Below are 24298 nucleotides of genomic sequence, written 5' to 3'. Positions count from 1 at the left end.
CAACTTGTGCTGTTGCAGTCAAAATCAAATTAGAGTAGTGATGGTGGGGAGCTCATGTGCTGTGATCCTTGATAGTGATTACCTTTGGTTCTGCACATGGGAAACAGTAAGCTTTTTGGAGCACCAAGTGGATTCTCACTTGTTTTAGGAACTTTTATATTGCTTCACCTATACCTTTAGCCTTTTCTGAGCCATATTCTTTTTCCAATCTTTGTATGAAATCCAAACCATCTCAAAACTTGGATCTGAAAGGGAATAGAATATCTTTATGCTCCTGTTGCATCTCCTTGTATCAGTTCCAATCAGCTCCAACCACTCCCTCAATCTCCTTCAATCTCCTAAATATGTTATAGGAGAACGATCGAATAGTGATTCGTTCTCCTAAATATGTTTTGTGATATTTTTGACCCCTAGTGGGGGTTGCCTTGGATTTTAGGTGTGTTTAGAAGCATCCAGATTTGAAAATTCTGGTGCATGTATGATTGACCTGCTGATTATTCATTGTGACTCAGCCTTGTCGCAAACATGTTGTCGGGTTTCGCCGATCTAGGAAAGAACTACATGTCTGAAGAGTACTCATTTGGTTGTTGTTCTCTGTTTATCTTATCTCATCACATGTCCTTCCCACACCCCTTATTTAAAGTCTTTGTTTCCATGCATGGTGTTTTCATCAAATATCTGCGGCATTAGATTCAATGTTCCTGCCCAAAAATTTTGTTCATGATTCCAGTAGACTGCGTCTATCCAAATTTGCCATCTGATTAAAGTCTCTGAGGCCTTTGTTTGGAGTAGGTCCATCGAGAGACACCAACTATTCTGCTGGGTCTCAGAGGCCATTCTGGTCTGCAGGACTGGCCTTATCATTAGGGGCAGGTTGTTGGGCAGAAAGATAAAAATTTGATCAGTGAGGTGGTCCATGGGATGGATGCTCTGCTAATTAATTATGTTTGAATGTTCTTAGCACTTCAAGTTTGCTTGGAAAAGAAGCCTTCAGAGAGTAGGCTACCTTTGTTTCCGGGCAGAGGTCCACCCTTGGCATCCACTCATGGGTGGCATAGTTTGTCGACAGGTGGGACCTCACAATTAAACTACTCTTCAAGACCTTTCATTAGATTTAAATACCAGGATTTTGTCTTGGAAACTGTTTGCTGACATACTAAATGCGGCTTGCATACAGAGTTTCAAGGTAAACAATCTTCTCAGGGAGATTTGTCTTGCTCAGATAGTCTTTCTACGACTTATGAAGCAAAAGAAAAAAGCTTTCCGCATGATAAACAAAAAAAAAAAAAAAAAGAAAGAAGAAGGGGGGTGCCAAAAGCATTTGATGATACTTTCAGGAGAGATGCCTGTCTAAGTTGAAAAGCGGCCATCACAGAGGCAAGGGGGAGAGATGCTTTTTGGTACAGATTTATGGTGTTGCAATGGCCATTTTGCTGCAGTGAACTGTGGAGTACTATTAGTTGGAAACAAAATAATATAGTTCCATTATTAGTTGCCCATAATGCTATTATTTTACCAAGACAAGCCCTCATGCAGCTCATAATATTTGTTAAGATCAAACAATATCTTAATGCCAATAGATAAGATTTGTTTTTTTTATTTGTAAACCAATTAAGAACCAGTTGTAACTTGTACCAGCTCATAACGTCTCCTTAGATTATGATTGTTAGATAGTCAATGGCGGCTTTCTTATTCCATTATTTGGATCACGAGATCGAGATAAAACCAATAAGGAGATAATTATCACTGGATTTCGTTGTAGCAAAGCGAGTATTTGTATTATTTATTGATACATAGATTTTAATAACTGCAATATACTTATTGGAAGAATATATAAAATATATAAATAAATCTACCTCATTCTATAGGATAAGTGGTAATTTCAACATGGTATTTTGAGTTCAAATCATGTCTCCGCATTCTTTAACCTCATTAATAAAAATTTCACATGTTGGGCTCACCCATTAAAGCAAAGTTTGGCCCACATGTGAGGATGAGTGTAAGAAAATATAAAATATATAAATAAATCTACCTCTCCTGTAAGCTTAAGCTTTTAGGATAAGGGGTGATTTTAACACTTATGGGGAGGTGGTATGGAAAGATTTTGGACAAATATTTACTTACCATATGCAGCATTTTGGGTGTCTCCATGATAGAAAAGAGTGAGATAGATTAGGTGAAGAAAGAGTGCTGCAAGTTGGATAAATTATGCGAGTTCATTTATAAAGTCCCACTTGCGCAGCACTGGGTGCAAAAAGTGCTTAGCCACACACTTCTGTTCCATGCTCAATGAAGTTTATTAGAATCCAAGGTACCAGGTTCCTTTGGTATTCTCTTCTAAGTAACCAATTTATTCACTAAGATAAACAAATCAGGATTAAATTACTACCAAGACTTGTGAAATGGAAAAATCACATTGTAGATAATAGTATTTAAAACCTTTGTTTTACCGTCGTATATGATCGAGCTAGTTTTAATTTCAATCTATGATCAAACCATGGATATCATACCATGGTTGCATTTTGTGTCTAGGTATTATCGAAATTAGCATGCCATGTACTTCAATAAATATTAAATTTTACGGTTAGCTAATAACTAGTATCTGAAACAGATACTTTTTTTTGGTATAACGATTGTTCACATCAGTCTAGCATGAGTATAATCAGTAGAGTCAAAAAAAATGAAACGACATAAAGATGGAAGGTGGTATCAGACCATGTCTAAAGAACCTTTCCAGAATGATAAGCAGCGAAGGAGGCGACCTAGTCTGCTGCCATGCTTGCCTCTCGATACATATAAGCAGCTTGAAACGAGTTACGGTCTCTCACTAACCTTTGAATATCCTTAAACAGTGAGTGACAATGGCTCTATCGCTCTACATCTCGAATCCAATCGATCACTATAGCAGAATCACCTTCTAGGAAGATGCTATCAGCTCCTAGAACACTTCTTGCATAGGTGATACTTTTCTATGCTACCCTAAGCTTCGCTCCTATAACTGTCATGTTACAAGTGCACCGCCTTACTGCATCAATCAATCTGGAGTTGTGATCTCAGATCACAAAATCCATTCCTCCTTTGTCTCTACCTGCTGACACACTACCATCGAAGTTCACCTTGAGATGGAGATACTTAAAATGTCAATAATATGTTCAAAGTAGGGCTCAGGGAAAAAAAGAAGCACGGCTACAATAAGAAAACTTATAGACTTAGTCGAACTTGGAATCTTTGAATGCTGAGCAGAGGCGTGTGATAATTAGGACAAAGTCACAATTCATTTGATGGGAGGTAAAACTTAATATGACCATTGAGCTGTTTTCAAATGCAGGGGATTATTTTAAAATGCCGGCATAAATATAAAACCCTTAGCACGAATGGGAATATAAGCTTCAAATCCATATTCCAAGTAACCGAACCTCTTCAAATTATTACACTACCAACCACTTGGTAATTCAAAGTCCTCTTTGAAGGTTTTCCACCTTAAATAACATACACCACTCCTACATTTCTTTGTATCAGTTCAAATCAGATCCAACCACTCCCAGCTGCAACTTTCCACGAGTGTTACAATAGTAAATGGGTGGTGACGTGATTCCATAAGACGGCGCGCGACCTTTTTGACCTCCAAAGAGATGCCTAAAATTATTTTGATATGGAGATCTCAAAGGTGATTAGGACTTGTCGCTAAGCTGTTGTCAGGTTTGGTGATGTTGAGAAGGACCTACATCTCAGAAGGATGCCTTGTGCTTTTCTTTTCTCATCATGTCCATCCCACACCCTTCACAAGAAAAGCTTTCTTCGCCCTGTTACATTCAGCGGCAAGTGGCCTTCAGCAGTGGCATGTGTCTCGAAATCATCATCATATATGCGACCAAGATGATAAGCTGTTCTTCTTGTGCTTCTTTTGATGGAGATCCACCATCACCTACCCTAAAGAATATTGTTCTCATCAGATTGTTGAAAGAAAAATGAACCAAATGAGCAGTTTGGTGATCCATAAACTCCTTACGATGTCTTCTCTGCTGCTTGGGTTTCTTTTGAAATGTGTTTAGCCATCATATTTGATTTTTTTTTAGTAGAAACCTTTACAGAGGATTTTTTTTTTTGTCCTTTCTTTCCTTTGTTTCAGACTATATACTTGAAGGCATCGGTTCGTGACTCATGTGAAGCAAGTGTATCTCGTTGTCGGAGGAGGCTATTTTCATGTGTTTCGGCAGCTTTCAGCTGTTTCAAAGGAGAGGAATTTGACTTGATATCAGGCAGGTGATGTAAGAGCGAATTAGATAATTGGAACATGTAACTTTAGAAAAAGAAAAAGTTCTTTCTTCTTCTTCTTCTTCTTCCTCCTTTCATTCTTTTGTTTTTTTTCCCTTGGCGTACGTGATGAAAGGACTTTCTCTGGACAATTACTTTGAGAAGTGGTCTCCAGAGAAACCAAAGTTCCCTCTGATACTGCACCAGGCTCAATATATGGAAGCCAGAAAGAGACATCCACCATGAAAACATCACCACCTACCACATCAACAAGCCTACTTCTTGGTCTGTACCAAATGATGGTTTGCTCCCAGCTTTTGGTTCTGGTGGAGTGGAATTAACCTTTGAGAATTGAGAGGCTCTGTTTTTCTTATGGGTCTGTATCGACCTTCTTTACCATGCGAATCTCTGTATATTGGCCACTATGTTCCTGGAAATGGCATCATAATCGAGAGTACAAAACATGGTTTTAATCAAGCAGAAGCATCAAATATTACATTCATTATATTTTCAATCTACATGGAGTAAGGAGTAGAATATTTCTTTCATTGTTGAATGAATAAAAATTACAAGATAAAATATACAAATGATCTGAAGAGTCATTGTCCACAATTTGATCTCTTGATCTCCTGCCACTTCAAACCAACAGATCAGCAGCTGCTGTGGTGAGCTATGGCCACACTGTCCTCTATACGCACCTACTTTCAAATAACATAGGTTGGATCAAGATTGAAACTTTCGAGGTTCATAGAAGCCAACATGGCTATTGTTAAATCTGTTGTATAGGTCTTGCATTCATCTCTGCACGCCGCGGCATAAGGTGGTGATGAAAATAATATCTCCACAAGCAATTCAATAATAGGTTTTCTTCGAAAACAAATAATGCCCATTGTTCAGTCATTCATTATTTCTATAGAGCAATGCTATGATAACTCAGAAAAATCACTCATGTATCTTGCATCATTCACTTTGCTTCATTATACTTCACAATGGCAATTCAAGGGGAGCAATGACAATACAACAAACCAGGCCAGTGATTTTTTTAAGTCGCCTTAGCATTATTTCAATTGTTAGAATAATTTCAAAATATGGGCTTACACTGATTGTGTATTTTTGTTTTATAAGACGGGTTAGACGTATGGGTTAGAATGGTACTATGGTTAAGCCCAATATAATGTGCGATCATTTTGTTTTATGAATTTTGGTGCACCTTGAATGTATAAGATTGAGTCCTATTTATTGTAGTAATTTTGGTATGTAGGCCAGAAAACCCAATTAGGATTTTGGAACCTTTAATTTAATGGGAAGACTCCCTTATATTTCCTATATAAAGGCTAAGTCCCCCTCTCCTCTCCATATGGTTGATAGCTTGCCCCATTGACGGCTATTTTTTGTGAGGAACAATGAAGGAAAGATCCAGCCGCTATTATTCCAGATGATTGAAAAATCGTATTCAATAGGTCTTCTGCAGGTATATCTCTCAAACTTGAATACACTATTGTTGTGATTCTAAATCTTAGCATGTTATTATTTATGTTGTCACAATTAGTATCAGAGCCTCCATGCTAGGATTAGAATCCTTCATAAATAATTATTATTTTATCTAGATTTATGGATTAATTTTATGCATTGGTGAATTGATCTTTTGCATAAATCGATCTCCCATTGATAATCAAATATCTGATTTGATTTTATTTTAGATTTGCATGCAATATGATTGTATATGAAGAATTACATTCATGGTTATCCTCTTCCTCAAAATTAAGCGGTAAATGCATAAGAAATCAACAAGCCAACACCATTTCAATAAGTATTGTAGAAAAGACCTAAATACATACGATATTGATCACAAAAAATGAGTGTGATCTTTAAACGTAATGCTGGGAAGACATGAGCTAATTGGAAGATAAAAGTAAATACTAGATCAAATTGGTTGTAACTCGCTAAGGCTGCAAGGAAATAAATAAATTCAATCCTAAGTCTTTTTTATAAGACTTGAAGCATGTACATTGGAAGCAAATTAAAAGGCTTTATCCTTATCCGATGAATAATTTATGTAAAAAGTTATCTTTTAAACATTGAAACCTTTGGATGAAAGAAATGCACACAAAGTCCAAGAAAGTCTGCTATAAACCCTTTGCTTCTCACATTTGTAAAACAATCGAGAAAGAATTTTAATTGGTTTGATTACCTGAACTCAGATGAGATTTGCATGTAATATTCGACCGAGAAGCAAGCCGACATACAAGAAGTAACATACCGTTATGGAAAAAACTTTTGCTTTCCAATTTGTGTATAGCTCATAGCCATGCATGGAAACCAAAATTTGGATAAGCCAAAAAAAATGTGAATATAACTAGCTGATAAGCCACCCAAAAATCAGGAAAAACTGACACATATTTCTTTTTTTTTCTCGTGCAAACATAAGATTGTCATTTTTATTATTCTTTTTGTGATCCCCATAAAGTTTTGTAGCAGTTCTCCTTCTGTCTTTGATGAGAAAAATGGAGCCAGAATTTCTAACACTTCCTTGCAAATATTAAGCCGTGAAGGAATGCAAATGGACTGGACCATGACCCAGATACCTTTTCTAACAAAGCTTTTGATATCCTAATCTCACCAGGCCCTGCCCATTCGCATCCCCAAAGCCACATTCTGGCCTTTAGCAGCCAACCTTGAATTTCTCTATGCCTGGAAATGAGGCATGAATTGGTGCATGCCATGCACGGAAAACCCATTCCTAGTGAACGAACATAAAATATATAGTAAAGCTTGAGCCCCGAGTTGTTATCAATTATATGATTATCATGAATCGTTACCTGGTTAGAAATTCCAAAAACTATTTTTGATATTTTTTCATTATTGTGTCATGGCAGATAATAATAATAATAGTGTTGTTTTAAAACTCACCACAAATTATACTATCTTTCACATTAGAATTGTATACGTAATTATGAAAGCTAATAAAATATTATTATTATTAAATAACAACTTTCATGATCACTATATATTATTATTAATTCATAATAATAATCATAGTATATATTTAATGGCCATGTATGCTATTTAGCCACTATATATATTAGATGCAATAGAGGAACCTGAAAACAAATGTGATAGAAGTAGTTTAAAACCATGAAAAATTGTCAAAGAAATGTTACTTTTCTCCTAATAAAAAAATGTCATTCTTTACAAAGAAAAAATATATCATTTACGGCTCCAAAAATTTACAAAAATACGATATGGTTACAGAATTAGAAGGGAAAAACATAAGCATATTTCTTGAAATATTACCGAGAGATTTTTGCCGTCTAGAAAGCACCTAATCATTTGCTTGTCTATTCTTAAGCCATAACAACTTATCAACTTAGAATTACTGTGAAAATGTAACTAACATAAAGCCTTCCAAAAACCAAGGGTGGGGAAAGGAGTCCCTTTTCATCACCTCACCTTGATGAATGGTGAAAAGAAGAGATGATAAAACAATGATACTCGAAAAGTCAATGCGGCAAGTCCTATATTTTTTTAAATTATAAAATATTTAAAAAAAAGCGTTTGCATTTGCTGTTGTGAACTATTGCGCATAGATACATACAATATTTAGCTCATACTTATGGATCGGATATATATTATATAAGTATGCAAATCAAACAGCTCATAGACATATATATTTAATTGCCATTGAGTGCAAATGACTCTATGCCATATATTTAAAGGTAAGAACGAAAGAATAGGGAGGAAAGAAATAAAAATTGTATTCTTTCCTTTTCATAGCCGCTGCTGACACCAAAATATCTTATGCCACTCCATGTTATATACTCATCAGATTAAGATCATGAAAGGAGAAGATACCGCAATATTCTCTAAATATTCTCAACAAAAGGGTTCTTAAATCATCATAACAGTTTTTTTAGCTACCGAACATCTGCGAGCACAAAGTTTTTGCCATGAAAAGCATCCGCTAATGGCGTCCTCGTGGATCCAGATTAAAATACACACAAAGAAAAGTTCTCATGGACGATACCCAGGAAGAGACAACGAACAAGTTGTTGGCGTGCCTTTCGTAATTCTATAGCTTCGCCATGGAATGACGCGCCACTCTTCGTGGTCCCCCAAATAGGAGAGACTCTAGAACTTCGCAGTAAAGTTAGGTGCATATACAGCGCATAAACACATATGAACAATATAGACATCAACTATTTGGATTGATATAATTGAATCCTTTCAACTAGATTTCGGCATCTGAAAGAGTAAATTGCTGAAGCAAAAGAGCACTATAATTGAATCCTTTCCCTTCCTAATTCTTTTCAAGTAGTATGCTGCGCTCTATTCTCCCCAGTCAGATAGCTTTCTGAATGATGAATCATACCTCGTCCTTTATTCTTCCCTTCAGCTATCCATCATCACTTGGCACTTGACAAAAGTTGTTGACATCAAACATAAACAAGAATACCGATCGCTGCTACAATGAAACAGTGACCAGAAAGGAAAGAGAGAGGATACAATCCATTGCACCAGAAGAAAACCAATCGAAAGAAAGGAAGGTGGAGAAGGAATCAATCCAGCAAGAGATAAGAATCCTCCATGCTGTTGCTAACTGCACCGACAGGAAGTAGATCAGCAGGAGCAGGAGGTGGAGGAGGAGGAGACCAAATGGAGGCTGAGGTGAGCCTCTGAGACTTCCAAGCCAGCACCAGCTTGTTAGGCCCGTCCTCCTCCACCCGGTACCCGTCATTGAAGAGCCCCAGCAGCAGCCTGGCCTGGCAGTGGTTGAAACAACTGATACCAACTCTTCCGAATCCCCTCCCTGCCATCCACTCCCCCCACCCACCTTCTCCACAACCCCTATAAGCCCTTCCCACGGCTCCGGCGATCCTCGGCCCCAGTATCACCCTCTCGACCAGCCCCCTCGCCCGGCCTTGGATCGGGAACCCGGCTTCCAGCGAGTCCCACAACGCCGAGTACCGGTGCAGCTCCCCCATGAATCTCCCTACAAAGTCGCCCTCCCCCTCCTCCTCCTCCTGCTCCTCCTCCTCCACCAGCGCCACCACCCTCGCCCCCAGCGTTGCCGCCCCTGATAGGAACGACGCCACCGACCCCGGCCCCCGCCGTGTCCCCGCCGCATTCAGCGGCTGCAGCACGCAGTTCGCGACAACGGCTTCGCCCTTCACCACCTTCACCCCTCCCGGCCGGAACCGCTCGTCGGCGTCCAGCCGGCACTGCCCGAATGTGAAGGGCAGCCCGAGAGATGCCGCGAATGCCGCCAGCCGCCGCCCCGTCTCCTGCACAGCCCGCGCCCCGCCGCCGCCCCGCGTGACGGCGGTGATCCGCATGTGCGGCGGCGGTGGCCCGTCCTTGCGGGAGACGAGCGCCTGCATCAGCGACGCCCACTGGACGCCCTCGGCGATGTCGTAGTCAACGATGTGGACCCGCCGGTCGACCGCCACCGCCTCCAGGATCGCCTGGTTGGCGGTGAAGTGGCCGAATTTCACGTAGGGGGACATGTCCTGGAGCAGCTGGAATGCGGCCAGAACGTCGCACGGGAGGTCGTCGCGGTGCGACGCTGGCTGACCGCCGACTGCGGCGGAGGAGCCGTCGAGCAGGCCCTGAAGGGCGTCGGTGAAGTGCGCGGCGAGCCGCTCCATGGTAGTCCCTCCTTCGCCACAGGTGGCGCCGGCCGGCGACACCAACTCCTTGAGCCGAACCAATATCACCCGAGCCAGTTCCCGGCTCTCGTGGCATCCCGCGAGGGCCTCCGCCGCCGCCATCAGTAGGTGCACAAGCCGAAGCCCCTTCTCGTTATCGTCGCCGCCGTTCCTGGGCTCCTGCACCGGCGAGGTGCCAACGCTGGTGGTGGTGCTGCTCGGGTTCGAATTCCAGTATGGATCAAAGGATGTGGGAGCGAGGCCGGTGGGGTCGTCGCACATCATGGACTCAATGAGGCCTCGGAAGTCATCGTCGGCGGAGAGGGGGCCCCAGTCCATGACCGGGGACCAGTCAGTCCATGCGCAGCCATTGTCGTCGATGGTGGAGTTGGAGTTGCAGCCGGAGATCTCGAGATCTGCTGCTTCTTCCATAGCCACTGCCATGTTTGCAGCCTATTTTTTTGTCCACCTAAACTCTCTCCTCCTCTCTCTCTCTCTCTCACACACACACACACACACACACAATTGAGAATTATTTATACATGGGAGTTAGGAGGGATGAGATCAGATTAAGAGGGCTAACTCCAAAGATTGTGGTTTATATTATTCGATGGAGGTTGCAGTCTTTGGGAATTAGTAGTTTTTTTAAAAAAAAACAATGGAGAACTTTAATAATGTATAAAAGGAACTGGGAGAAGAGAACTCTCCGCCAAACGAAGAGCATGGAAATTAAAATTCATGTGGCATTGAGTATTTCTAGCATGGCATATATATGAAATTAATCATCCGATTACTTCTTCAAATGCTTTTTGTCACAACGTTATCACCATCATCCTTCTAGCAAGCTCTTCAAGCACCTGTAGTCTTTTTCTTTTTGAAATAACAAGGCTCGTCCCGCCGGGAAATTAAATAGGCGACGAAAGCTTACTTAAATTAAATAACATAAAAAAAAGTTATGGTTATATTATATTCTTAACATGCCTCTTAAACCTATACTCAGGTGTATCACCAATTGATTCTCTTGAAAATTCACAGCAAATTAATCAAGCTTCAAGATCAAGAAGCTATTTGAGAACAATTTACTACTTTATTTGCAACCCTAAACTCAAGTGAATAATCATTTCTTTTTCTAAAAAATAAAAATATTTAGATTCCACAGGAAAATTTTTACTTGGCCTGTTATAATAATTCATAGCTTGTCCTTGGTGGCTGTTACGAATCGGTCACCGGAAAGAGGTCAGCTCCTGGCCGGAGGAGGAGCGATCCGACAGCGATCACAACATAGATCGCGGCAGAACAAATGCCAGCCAGGTCAAGTTGCCGGCACTGAGAGAATATTTGCCGTCCGGAGCCCCCGAGCTTTGAGTTAATGACAAGAAGGTCCCTAATGGGGGCGAGAAAGGAGAGGGCCCTGTTTGGTGGCACAGCGACAGGGTGTCGCAATGCGAAAAAGATCCAACCATTTGTTATGCGATGGATTGTAACCAGTTGCTGTTCCTTGGCTCGTGATTGGTCCGCCTGCAGTGAATGGTGGTGGGGACAGTCAACCTGTGCGGTCCGTTCGGTGATTGGATTCTTGGACCACTGGTATGTTCCAAAATTGTGGTGGAATCCATTCGGTCGTCCCACTTACCAAAATTGTGGTGGAATCCATTCGGTGGTCCCACCCTCTCCGAGTATTCTTTAAGCGACCCATACATCCGCAGTTCCAAAGAGTTTTTTTTTTTGTTTTTGTTTATAATTTTACACAATGGCTGCTCATCCTACCCTAATAGGGTAGCCAACCAAATCAAGAACGGTGCAAAAAAGACCTCCTGATGAGTCCAAAGAATCTCTTCGAAATGCTGAGCTGCATAGATAGCAACTTAGTCTGCAGCTCGGTTCGCCTCTCGGTAGGCATGTACTATCTGAAAAGCGTTGCATCCTTCTATCGTTTGCCTGATATCATGGAGTAGAGGGCTCACATTCCCCCTCTACTCCTTCTCTCATATCCAATCTATTACTATGGCCGAGTCCTCCTTCAGGATAATGTGCTTTACTTTTAATCTCCGTCTTGCAAAAAAAATACCCTCCAAGCTGCCCTGAGCTCTGCCCCTGCAGCTGACAGCCCGACGGTGCTAGAGAATGGGTATTGTTTTCACGCAATGTCTAAATATTGGATCGCATCTTATATAGATATTAAAGTTTTTCAATTTTTTTCTTCCATCTCTTGGCACAGGTGTCAAAGTGGTTTTGCTCGATCCAACGGTTAACATGGTGAGAGAAGGTAAATCATTCTTTGTCCAAAACTAATTCCAAGTGGTAGCCAGCTCGAGATTTTAAATTAGGACTAAATACAAGATGTTGATTATGAGGCTAGAGATTGAATGTAAAATAATAATCAAATAAAGAACTATGTTTTTAAATTTTTCTTTTATTTTAATCATAGCTGCCTTAACAATTTTGGCTCTTCCTAATATGTTATTTATGTTAATAATAAGAGTTTAAGAAAAGAGTGCTCTCTAATGATGATTAACTTTTCAGTATAAAAGTTACTGTATAACAAAAATTCATTATATAATATTTTTATTGTTCATCTAAACAAATAATTGCTTAAATTCAAATTCCTATGCTAGCCAATAAAAGTAACTTCTTTTATGGATGAACAAATGATCTATGCTAAAAATATAATACTATCTGTAAAATCTAAAACCTTTCTCACCATTTGACATACGAAAATATGTACTAAAAAGAATCTATCTAACGAAAGACAGTATGGACTAAGAAGAAGAAGAAAGAGAACTAAATAATCCAGAATCGTAACCCATAGATCAAACTCTCGTATATCACCTCGTTAAATTCGTTCCTGTGTTCCATCTCTTTATGGTGCAATCCAGTTCATTAGGCAAGGAGAAAGAGAGCAAAAAATAGGTTTTCCAATGTAGTCATAAAATCTCATTCTGCTCCACGGGAGCAAGAAACTCAAACTTTTCTTTTACTGATACGACCAACAAATCTGAACTAAACCCAAATTGTAAAAAACTTGCTGATATAAGTTAGATGAACTTGGGAATCGTAGAATACAATAGTGTAATCAATAAATGAGATTCTCTATTATTTGGTCCTGATATGCATCATAATTGACCACAGCTGAGATGGCAGACCGACCAACTAGAGCTCGTCATAAAGGCACACGGAGAGCTCCTCGAATTTCAAATTCTTTTTCCAACTGGCAACACCTAAGCTACGATCACGAGTGGTTTCCTCAATGTCAATGGCGAGATGTGCGGAGCATGATATGTGAATAAAACGCCCGTCCACGACTTTCGGGACGTATAATAGGCTACCAAAGACGGTCAATCCGCACACCCGAGTCCCTTGGCAGCAGGTAGTGACCCCCGTCTATACAAATCAATTCCCAGGTATCCTTCAAGTAAATGTTCTTGAGCTCTCTTGCACTTTTGTGCTATCACTCTGCCATTCTCACAACATCTCACTTGTTCTTTGAGAATCTGTTTGATTTAGACAATAAAGGATCCCCTGCTGGATCCTCTCTAGTAAGAGGATTTTTTCATCTTTGTTGTTTTTGGGTGGATCTCGTCATCGAAGAGTAATCAACGTTGGAGCTATCACCATCCGAGTACAGCAACCACCGTATTGCCTCCTCGGTGACACATCGTGACCTTTGGCCATCCTGTATGGTCCGAACGGGCAATCATGCGACCTCTCCAGCAACTCAACTAACTCAGTGCCTCGGTCAGACCGATTCCCAACGGCGACATATTCTAAATTTTTATCTTAGATTCTAGTGCTTCTACAAGTTTTTAGAATAAATAAATAAATAATACCAGAAAGAGAATCTGGAAGTCATTATGTTTGACTAAAAACATAAACAAACTTAATATAGTAACAAGACCCGAACCACCACCCTCCAGATGCTCTTAGGATGCTTTAGCTTAGGTCACTTCATTTGGATGATCAGGCGGAGTTAGGGAAATAGATATAGGTTGAGATTCTTTAGAAGGATTATAGTTTAAGACATCCTGCAAAAAATATAACAAATCTGAGCACATGACGGTGTGATGAGGTACATGACCTTTGTATTTTATTGTGATCACTTTGAACATTTCTATATTGCTTTTGGTACTAAGAAGTATATGCTTCGGCATAAACTCTTTCCTACATCATTGTTAGTTATACATTTTAATGCTCATGCGGCAGGAAAGACGTACAAGATTAACTCCACACAGCCATAATAACTAATGCTTCGATTAGGAAGAAGAAAAAATATCCTCAACTTGAATCTCATAAAGAAAAAAAACAAAAAAAACAGAAAATAGATGAAAATAAGCATTAGATCCCATATTCTTTTATTGATAATTGATAAACTGAGATATATAGCCTTTATATATAATAGTGAAGTCTGTCCTACCATAATTCAGATTAAATTCCTCTCTTAACTCGAATAGAATTAGCTTTTCAAAAATAGACATGATTAGTAGAAATAAACATGAAAAAGCTAAAATCTTATAGGAGTATAGGACGTAGACCTTGATTTCTATATTAACTTTGTCTTTTATCGTTTTGCCTATTTTTTCTGGATTGAAAGATGCACCCAATCAAAATCTTTCTCAAAAATAAAATTTTTAGTTTGATTTGCCCTTTTCGAAGCCCAAATGATAGAATCTAGACCTAATTGCTGGCTACATGGCTCTCTAAGAGGTCGCTCCATGTCGTAATTCTATAAAAGTTATCTAATTTAAAACAAAAATCATCTTAATTGGATGTCATATGATTAAGTTATGGCTTCTAAAAGTTTAATATATGATTCAGCTTCTTGATGTGGCGAATTTTGCTCTCAGACCCTATCCAACTGTATCTATAGTGATTAAAGTGGTCAACATCAAAACTAATGATTCTCCCAGATTAATTAGTAAAAATTAAGGGTACCCCATGGCAAAGACCAACAATACAAGTTTTCATCTAAAGCAAGCACCAACAAATTATCAAGTTATTATCACACTTCTTGATATAATGATGGGGAGACAAGTCACCCAAAGTTAGCTTAGTTGTTATGCTTTTTATATTTTTTTGAAAATATATTTATATAATTTTCTATGAATATTCTATTTCAAATAGATAGAGTTAGCTCCTTTCGAGAGAAGAAAGTATCTACTTCTCTCAACTCTAGAATTAATAATCCGATATCTAAATTGAAGATTTATATCACTGGTCATAATTTATATTATTAAAAAAATGCCTAGAAAGTTAAAAATCATGAATTTTGGTTTTCTGTAATATATGTATTATGTGGACACAAAAATGAACAATAAAATGATAGATATCATAATAATATTTATTACAATCTAAGCATTAAAATATATTTATTTTTCAATATGTATATATTTTACTATATATATAGATCATGATCAATGAGGAGGATTTTCAATTTAAATATATTATCATATTTTTTAGCATACTAGCATAATGAAAATTATCCATGTTATAATATCCACATGATGCACATGTTATAGACTAACAAAACACATGATTTTTAAATTTTAAATATTTTTAGTGGTATAAATCATGATTAATGATGTAGATTTTCAATTGAGATACCTATTATTAATTTTAGAGTCTGGCGGAGTAGATATCTTCTTTCCTTTGAGAGAAATAAAGTCCATTTCTATTTCTACTGCAAATCTTATTGTATTAGTCTCTTAAATTCGTGGCTTCCTTTGTTGTCCTCACTAGCGAGAGAACTTAGAGCTTGCTTGGAAATAATTTTATCCAAAAGTGTCCCAACTTGTTTGATCCTTTTTTTTCCGGTCAGTTTGTGCAGTACTGTTTGGTTTACTCTGCATGGTTTATGTTAACACCTTCTAAGGCCGACAAATAGGATTAATGCATGCTACAAGTAGCCATTATTCCTCAAGGAAGAAAATGCTGGCATTCCCGCTTTCATCAAAAGCATGATTCTAAAGACATTGCCATGGCTATAATTAATGGCCATGGCCAAAAATTCCTACCACAAGTGGCTGTTTCGTTGAAAAAAAAAAAAAAATCAAAGTTCCTTTTGAATCATATATCACCACGTAATGCTTTAGTAAAAACAATGGCATTGCAGGCATATTTTCGTAAAAGAAACGTACACTGAAGATTATATTTTATTTCTGAAACATATTATAGATACATTTCAGAAGCATTACTAAAAAGTTGACAAAGTTTAAACAATGGCTTTCATGGCCATTATATAATGTCAAGCCATCAAATAGTTGTTTTATCATGTCATGGTCAGAGCTCAAAGGGAGCGTTCGCATACGTTTCTCCCAGGTTCTCCAGGTAGAGACCCATTCCAGGATAACAGTAGTCGGCATCTCTTCCGGCCTGTGAAGGTGGCTGGGGGTACCAAAGTCGGCCAATACGACAGGACGCGGGCTTTAGAATTCAGACAAGGGATGAGCTGAAAGAAAGAAAGACAAGTTGGTTGGAAGGGTGAACAGGCGAAGATTGGTCGGGAATGGGATGTACTTGGCTGCACAGGGTCTCTTTGATGCCAACATCATAAACAGTAGTTGGGATGATCCGACCAGCCCCATAAATTATTCAGAATGCAGTAATATACTCCGGCCTACCTTGTTAATAAATTTTGTGTATAGTAGGACGAGGTCCATTGCTTTACGCAAGAAAACTATCAATAGTTCTTTCTCTCTCTCAAGAATATCCAAAATAAGTTTTGAATAGAGTTTAAATAACACGAAACAATGTAGATTTTTTAATACCATTTAATGCAGAGTCTATAAATCTACAAATTATATTATTTTGAATATATAAGAATTTTAGAGATCATAAATTACATTCGATTGCTCAGATCATTAATTTGGTACTTCTATCATCCAATCAAAATCTACATCTCTCTCCCTCTCTCTCTCTCTCTCTCTCTCTCTATATATATATATATAGAGAGAGAGAGAGAGAGAGAGAGAGAGAGAGAGAAGTAGGATCTTTAAATTAGGATCTTTAAATCTACAATGCTCTTGAAGTAGGATATTTAAATTAGCTAGCCAAATCATCTATGCAACAGCTAGTTGATGGTGTGATTCAGCTCAAAATGTATGTTGCATTGTTTTTCTAACACCAAAGTAGAGCTGCTACAAGAGACTGGAAGGAACGTACATTATTTTTGATAGGAGGAAACCTTTCCACAATGCTCAAACCGAATTATTATGGCTTTTGGTCATCACCAAAGAATATCAAAATAATCATTTTAAGGAACAGACCTACTATGACTCAATCATAAACCATGACCTTCAGAGACTCCAACAAGCAGTCTTTTTGCAAGGATCAAGATCCTCTCTCTTCTTAAAGCCATATATTATACTTAGAAGGAGTGAAGAATCATTAGTACGTAGTGGAAGCTCAACAAATGTGGCTTTGCACCCGACGTCATTCGCCGTATCTTCTACATCATGCGCTTTGGCTGCCGTCCTCCAACCCCATTTTTATACCTCAGAGCACAAAAAGGCAACACTTGGAGCCTTGTCAGAACTCGGCATTCTCCGACGTCAGTTACCTCAGACTCATCACACTTACTAATTAAGCTATAGGGATCACCACCTTCCTTGACTTGTTTTAAGTTCTATAGCCATTCACGTACGAGTCCAAGGGGGTGATGGCTATGGAATTGTATTGTTTCATGTGTAGGTCCGATGCCGCCATGGAATCATCATAGATACAATTATTAAGTGGGTTTTTTTTTTTTTTTGAATGAATGAACCAAGGATCTGGTAATGGGCTACATCCGTGACAATGACCCACCTGATTTATTTGAGGAAGTAATAGAATAGCAATCCAAGAGGACTATGGTTAGTAACCATCCCTGTCCCTCTCATTGAGACTGGTTTGAAGGTTCTCTTGTATTGTACTTGGGAATCTTATGTTCTTTCTACTTGTCTGCATGTTTTTTTGTTTATTTTTCTTGCTTTTTACCATTAACTTCTTGTCTGCCTTTAGTGAATAAGAAAATAAAAATCATGATAATTGGAATAAAGTTTTTGATGCTGCTTTTTAGGGAAATAGAGGGAAATAGTTGATCAGAATGAAGGTAATGGGCTGTAAAGCATTAAGAGACCCTTTGGAAAGTATTGGGTACCTCTTAGCTGGTGGGTACCACTTGTCTCATCTCACCTACTGTTTCCCTCACTCTGCTTTGGAAATGACTTGATGCATCAGAAAAACAAGTTTCATGGCAATTATATTTTTCTTATGCATCATTTTTTGATAATGGGCATCAAGTCACCATGTTTTACTTCATGAAATGTGAAGAAAACTATTTGGAGGAAAAAAAAAAACAAACTAGCTGAAGATGGCTAGCAACATCCAATACAATTGAAAGCAATAGTTTTTTGCCCATCCAAAAGGTAATCACATGTAGTTCTGATCGAGCCTAGTCAACTTAACAACTCGGCCATATATCTTAATTTGATATCTTATATTAAATTTTCTGGAAAAGATATCGCGTACTTATTAGAAACATTCAGAATTTTAAAGATTGCACTAATGTCCTTGTAAATATTTGCATAAAGTGAATCAAACATTTTCTGAAATGAGCAGAGATTAATAAGGTGGAGCTCCAAACTATGTGATAGTTTCAATTTTCGTAAAATGGAGTCTTATAGGTGCTGCAAGGCACCAAAGTTGTTCAGTTAAAGAACGAGCAATTGAAATGGATAGAGTTCTGTTCACCACATCTTGATTAGCAATAAAGAAACCAAGTTAATCATCTGTACGACATTATTCCCTTGAGTTGTACTATCTAATGATACGAGTGCAGGTTCCCGAGGACAAGCAAAGACAAAACTAGAAACAGTGACTTCAAATTGGCTTCTCGAGTACAAAAGTCATAGAAAGTTATTGAGAAATCCTACGTTCTCCCTTTTAAAAGAAAGCAAAACCCACACTTAATTAAATGGACAGCCCCTTGACGAGGATCAATGGACTCTACCAGTTTCTTGGTAGAGTTTGGTCTTGAAAGAGATTTATCAACCAGCATCTTTCACAATCTGGCATTTCTAATTGTCACCGAATGATTCCACGGACAAGGAGAGAGAGAGAGAGTTAAGGAATTCAGCGAGTGGTTGGAACTTACATGAGGTGGATTCTTTCTTACAAATTACTATTTGTCAATGTTTCAAAGCCTTTGGCCAACAAAACGAAGCAGCTGGAGACATATAAAGAAGTTGGTTGTTGCATCAGAAATTCAGAATAGCAATTTTGACCGTTGTAACTCTTAATGATGCTCAAAATATGAAGTTGGGGTCCAAAATGGTAATTGTATGGACATATGACCTTCAAGACTGCCCTCGAGTGTTTCCCTTTGAGCGAACACCCTCAAGAAAAGCATCCTAAATCAAGACCTCTCCAAAAGACTAAATGTAATATACGTAGAAAAGAGCGAGATGCTGCACAAATTGGAATGCGAGTATAACCAAACAATAAAAGAAGATTCGGCATGATCATAATTTTTGAGAAAAAAGAGTGTGGATTTTGACTTTAGAAAATAACAGGTCGAAATGATCAGTTCATGTTGCTGAAGCTCTTCTCATGTTGGTGAAACCTCTGTGTTTCCTTTCCTCATGGAGTACGAGATTAATAGCTCAAATTGGGCATCCTAGTTAGTTACTGCTTTAATTCAGAGCCTATGACTTCATTGTGATGCTATCAAAGGTCTGAATTCTTTAACATGGATAAGGTCTGGGACAATGGAGGCTGATGCTATCAATTGCTTGCTTCTGGTATTGCGTTAATTCCTGCATCATGCAATTGTCATGTAAGTGGATTCAGATTATTGCTCATTTATGGGTGAGCTTAGCAGAGTTCCTTAATGTTTGCCCTCAAAAATCTGGAACAAACCAAGCCACTATTTCTTTAATAGCCTCCCAAACTGAGGTCATTCAAGCTAATACAATGACTCAAACCTGAACTCTGTTTTTCAGAAAATCAAACTCACACCAGCAATTTAATTTGGTGTTAATGCAGCCCTTGTCAGCGTCTAGACCGCCCGCCCACCCATACAAGGAAGCAGCAAGGAAGACACGAAGCCATTGGCATGGCTTAAGTCTTTATCGCATCTCCTCTCATCATCAGAACCCACCCATGCTCCTGATTCCTTAGCAGCCCGAGCCACAACCAAGGAGCTGTCTCCATTCATCTGAGAAGGAACACTGAAGCCATCCGAGAAGAGAGTGTTGGGCACTGGAGTAGATCGGCCTTCAGTTGATTCATCAAGCTCATACGTGGTTGAAGCTTGAGTTCTTCTGTGGGCATCACTGGCTCCGGCTGTTCTCTCCACCTCAAGATAGTGACCGAGGGATGGAGCATTGCTGGCTGTTTCCTTAACAAGATGGGCTCTTAAGCAGAGAGAGAAGAAAGTCTTGGCCCTGTGGGACTTCTTTCCTTTTGAACTCTCTTGTCTCCTGCTCTTCCCAAGGGACCTGAAAGATTGCTCCAGAAAGTTGGTGATGCCGATTAGACTGCCGAGCGTGATGCTCCGACCATGGAAGAAAGATCCAGCGGACTGCAACAAAACGAGTTCAGATATCATGGCCGCAACTCGGTCATTTTCTAAGATATTATGCAATGGAAGGTCCAGAATAGAATACCGTGGGCCATCCCAAAGGAACGATCGATGATATGAGAAGTTTTTAAGATAAGAAATTGATTATAATAGAGTGTACTTGATTCTTATTTTCCTCTGACCTCTGCGTCGAAGTCTGATGAAGTAGCAGAAGATGTCCTGGGGGAACCAGTGATTACGGTGCTGAAGGAAGAAGAACCGGAAAATTCCGAGCCCCTTGTCAGCCCAACTCTCAGACTCAGTGGTTGCAGACCGAGAGGCCACCCTCCGTCCTGTCATTCAGTCATCGTTCCCAAAAAACAGTGTCAGATAAGAATAGCATTCCATTGCATTGCAGCATCACATCAAGGAAAAGAAAGAGATCAAGGATTTGACAGTGTGAACAAGAAAAGAGCTCAGTCCTTGTCCTTAAGAGACAAAACTTAGTAGCCCAGAGATCTGCTTAAAATTAGCTTCAGTTACAGGGGTGGCAGAAAGATTTGCATGGAGATCCAAATGCACCTGTTGGGCCATTTGTTCTCCAGAGCGAAATCTAGTCGAGTCAGATGATCAAAGTGAATGCAAGGAAGAGCATATTGTAGAAGGAAACAAGGGACTTTTAACTCTCGGTGCTCTCCACAGTTTGTTGACACAACTAACATTAGCAGAGCAGAGGAAAAGGTTAAGGGTAAATATATACACCCACTCTTTTTGGTGGTGGATTTCCATTGTGAGCCTTATCATATGGACAATGGAGAGAGAGAGAGAGAGAGAGAGAGAGAGAGAGAGAGAGAGAGAGAGAGGCCCATCCCCCTCCCTTTTTGCACCTGAAAGAGAGAGAGGAATAGCGTCTCTTCGGGGGAAAAAAAATATGAGTATAACCCTCCTTCATAAAAAAAAAACAACCAAAAAAAAAGACCATGCCCCTCAAAAGAAGAGGGAATCATGGAGGCGCGTTACCAAACAAAAGAAAAGTAAAAGCAAAAGGAGACGTGATAGGAGCGTGAATTGTGCCTCAACAACTAGAAGAAAGGAAAAATCAACGGAGACGAGGCTGGTAAGTGGTTGAGGGGCACGACAAGGTTTGTAATAAAACATTATTCCATTACAATAGACCCCGCTGAAACAGTTATAACAGTTATGATCATTATTTATTTCAAAAAATAATTTTTGAATTTTAATAAAAAATGCCGAAATTTTTGTGAGAATTGGCCTATAAGGCCTATCCCGGTTGAAGTCCGCAGCACTTAAACCGTCTTCAATTCGAAAATTACTAAAAGAAAATAAAATGGATCTGTAACAACCCAGAATCTCATCCAAAATGGCTAGTCGGAAGTTATTATTTGGGTTCCTTGATCCTGTATAAGTACCCAAGATCTACCCAGCGAATAACCGATGTGGGACTAAACACACGCCCGCACGGGTCCTCACATACTCCCCCCGTTCAAGCCCTGACGTCCTCGTCAGGCTAAGGGTTCATATCTATTCAAATCTAATCACAAACACCATGATTGGCCCGTAGTCAGCCCCAATAGATCCGTGCTGCAGTGTCCCCTAGTCCACATAGGTTATGGGCTGGGTCCGCTCTGATACCATTTGTAACAACCCAGAATCTCACCCTAAATGGCTAGCCGGAAGTTATTATTTGGGTTCCTTGATCCTGTATAAGTACCCAAGATCTACCTAGCGAATAACCGATGTGGGACTAAACACACGTCCGCACGGGTCCTCACAGGATCGAAATAGAGAAACTGCATTTTCTTACCCAATTTGCTGATTATTGTGAGGATAAGACCGTAGAATTATGGCCGGTGAACTCCGTGGGTCGTTCGAACAGTTGTCGGCCGTTGGATTGTATACCACCGCTGCCATGATCGCGGGCGAGTGCAAAAATCGGAGCTTATGCCTCATCCAAAATCGCTACAAAATCCCTCCTTCCCCTCCATTTGATCCACCATCGAGCTCCCTCCCTTTCTTCTCCCTCACCTTCGGCGGCCGACATGCCATCACAACTGAGCTCCACCACCTCTGAATCCCCTTCTTTCTTTCTGAATTTCTGGTTGCCTGCTTCCTCTATTCCAAGACTCATCTCTCTTCATCGGAAGCTGCCGCCGCAAGGTCCACAAGCGCGAGACTGAAGGAATAATTACTTACGCTTTGGAACTCGTCTGTTTTATTAAGAACCATGGTATCAATATCAAGAATCAATCTTGCTGTGAAATTATGAAGCTGTTTCAAGCAGATGAATCTATCAGAAGAATCTATATGGCTCATCCATCACTTCTAAGTGGCTAATGGCTGTTGTTGCTGTCCATGAGCATGATATATTCAGGCACTCCTGGAAGTCCAAACTCTTGCTACTTCAGCTGGTCTTCTGACCTTTGCAGTGGCTACCCAAGGCAGTACAGCTACTGGTAGCCATATTTTGGAGGACACTGCTTGGATGCTACCGGTCTTCCAAAATACACCGTCGAGAATCCAAGTGATCTTTGACGTGTGACGGAGAGTTAACTAGCTGCAATTGGTTTGAATATCAGAGAAATATTTGTCCGAAATTGTTCATTTTTTTCTGCAAATTGAAATTATTGTTTTTGAGAAGACAACCGTACTCGCTGCTCTAGTAGACTTCTTGCAGATTTTGCCAATGATAATGTCATTACCTCTTTAAGGTTACTTGATGAATGAAATTATGTATGTGAAGTTCGAGATGGTTAGCAGTATACACTAGAGAGTATTATGCTGTTATTAGCGCAAATCTGTTTCTATTCACATTCCATGGTTAGTTGGTAGCTTGCTTAATGGTATCATCATGATGTCTTTGGAGTTGCAGCAGAGATAAGTAAACTATCGAGATCAGCTGACTAAGCAAACCATTGCATGGTTATTTTAAGGATTGACAAGTTTATTTTGCAATTGAAAATAATATGGGGCCACTTAAGAGTCAAGAAACATTGTGTATCACATTAACTCGCAGGAGTTACACCAATCCTTTTGTGCCATGTGGCAGGTGGAACATCCCTGTGCACAGAACGGGCACCTGAAGTTTAGAAGTGACAGAAATTTGAATGTTTTTTCTGGTGCAGACAAATTTAAATGTTAATGAATGCTGAAGCTTGCTAGGGCATTCATTAAGCTGATCTTTCTCTCATAGGTCATCTAAATATAAGTTAATTACTCCTTGCGAATGACCTACTTTCTAAAATTGCTTCCACAGAATCTCTGTGCATGTGTATTGCGTTATTTCTTATTTCTCAGCATATGAATAATTAGGATTTTTGTTTTAGTGAAACATGTACGATAGATTTGAATAATAATGTTAGATAAAAATTGTAAATGATTTATATTAATAAATATAAGTTGTTCTGGAATACTATAAAAACTTAATTTTTTAATAAAGTAATGAGGGTGTTGCACTTAATGAATGCCCTTGGGCATTCATTAATGGGACCAAATTGTTTGTGGATGCAAAATGATACCAATAGGAACCGTGTGTTGCTCTTAGGATGGGTATGGTAAAAGATCAAGGTATTTTCTTAAACAAGTTAGATGTGGCTGTCAAGTTGGTATAAATAGTGGCCCAATGGAGGGTGAAATTTAATTTTGTGCAACAAATAATCATAGATATTTTACCATAAGTTCGTATATGTTGTCTTGCAGGAGAAAGTTGAGTCTTGAAACAAGAGCTTGCACCAACAACAAATTAGATTGTAATCAAGGTAGTGCATTGTCGATGAAAAAGATTCTACATTAGAGGCTATTTTGGAGCAAAAAACAAAACTCAATTTTGATTAGCAACATCACACAG

The 24298-nt window shown here is 39.3% G+C and overlaps 2 protein-coding genes across 2 annotated transcripts; both read right to left on the bottom strand.

Annotated features, from left to right (window-relative positions):
- Positions 1-8459: 8459 nt before the first annotated feature.
- On the bottom strand, positions 8460-10642 carry LOC103701821 (protein NODULATION SIGNALING PATHWAY 2-like). The gene has a single exon (XM_008784011.4). It carries the CDS (start codon positions 10341-10343, stop codon positions 8811-8813), a length of 1533 nt encoding a protein of 510 aa, XP_008782233.1. The 5' UTR covers positions 10344-10642; the 3' UTR covers positions 8460-8810.
- Positions 10643-19780: 9138 nt separating this feature from the next.
- On the bottom strand, positions 19781-21288 carry LOC103701904 (uncharacterized protein At3g17950-like). Its single transcript, XM_039130085.1, has 3 exons — positions 21016-21288; positions 20637-20786; positions 19781-20454 (listed from the first exon to the last, which is right to left on the bottom strand). The coding sequence occupies exons 1-3, from the start codon at positions 21025-21027 to the stop codon at positions 19930-19932; spliced, it is 687 nt and encodes a 228-aa protein (XP_038986013.1). The 5' UTR covers positions 21028-21288; the 3' UTR covers positions 19781-19929.
- Positions 21289-24298: the final 3010 nt, after the last annotated feature.

This window comes from Phoenix dactylifera, chromosome 9 (assembly GCF_009389715.1).
Source record: "Phoenix dactylifera cultivar Barhee BC4 chromosome 9, palm_55x_up_171113_PBpolish2nd_filt_p, whole genome shotgun sequence".
Lineage (NCBI taxonomy): Eukaryota > Viridiplantae > Streptophyta > Magnoliopsida > Arecales > Arecaceae > Phoenix > Phoenix dactylifera.
This window is presented reverse-complemented; position numbering and strand designations above follow the sequence as displayed.

Bases quoted from the DNA above. Each gene is read 5' to 3' on its own strand.
- LOC103701821 (XM_008784011.4), bottom strand. From the start codon at position 10,343: ATGGCAGTGGCTATGGAAGAAGCAGCAGATCTCGAGATCTCCGGCTGC.
- LOC103701904 (XM_039130085.1), bottom strand. The intron at 20,455-20,636 runs GTCAGAGGAAAA...GTTTTGTTGCAG, and splicing joins CATCAGACTTCGACGCAGAG to TCCGCTGGATCTTTCTTCCA.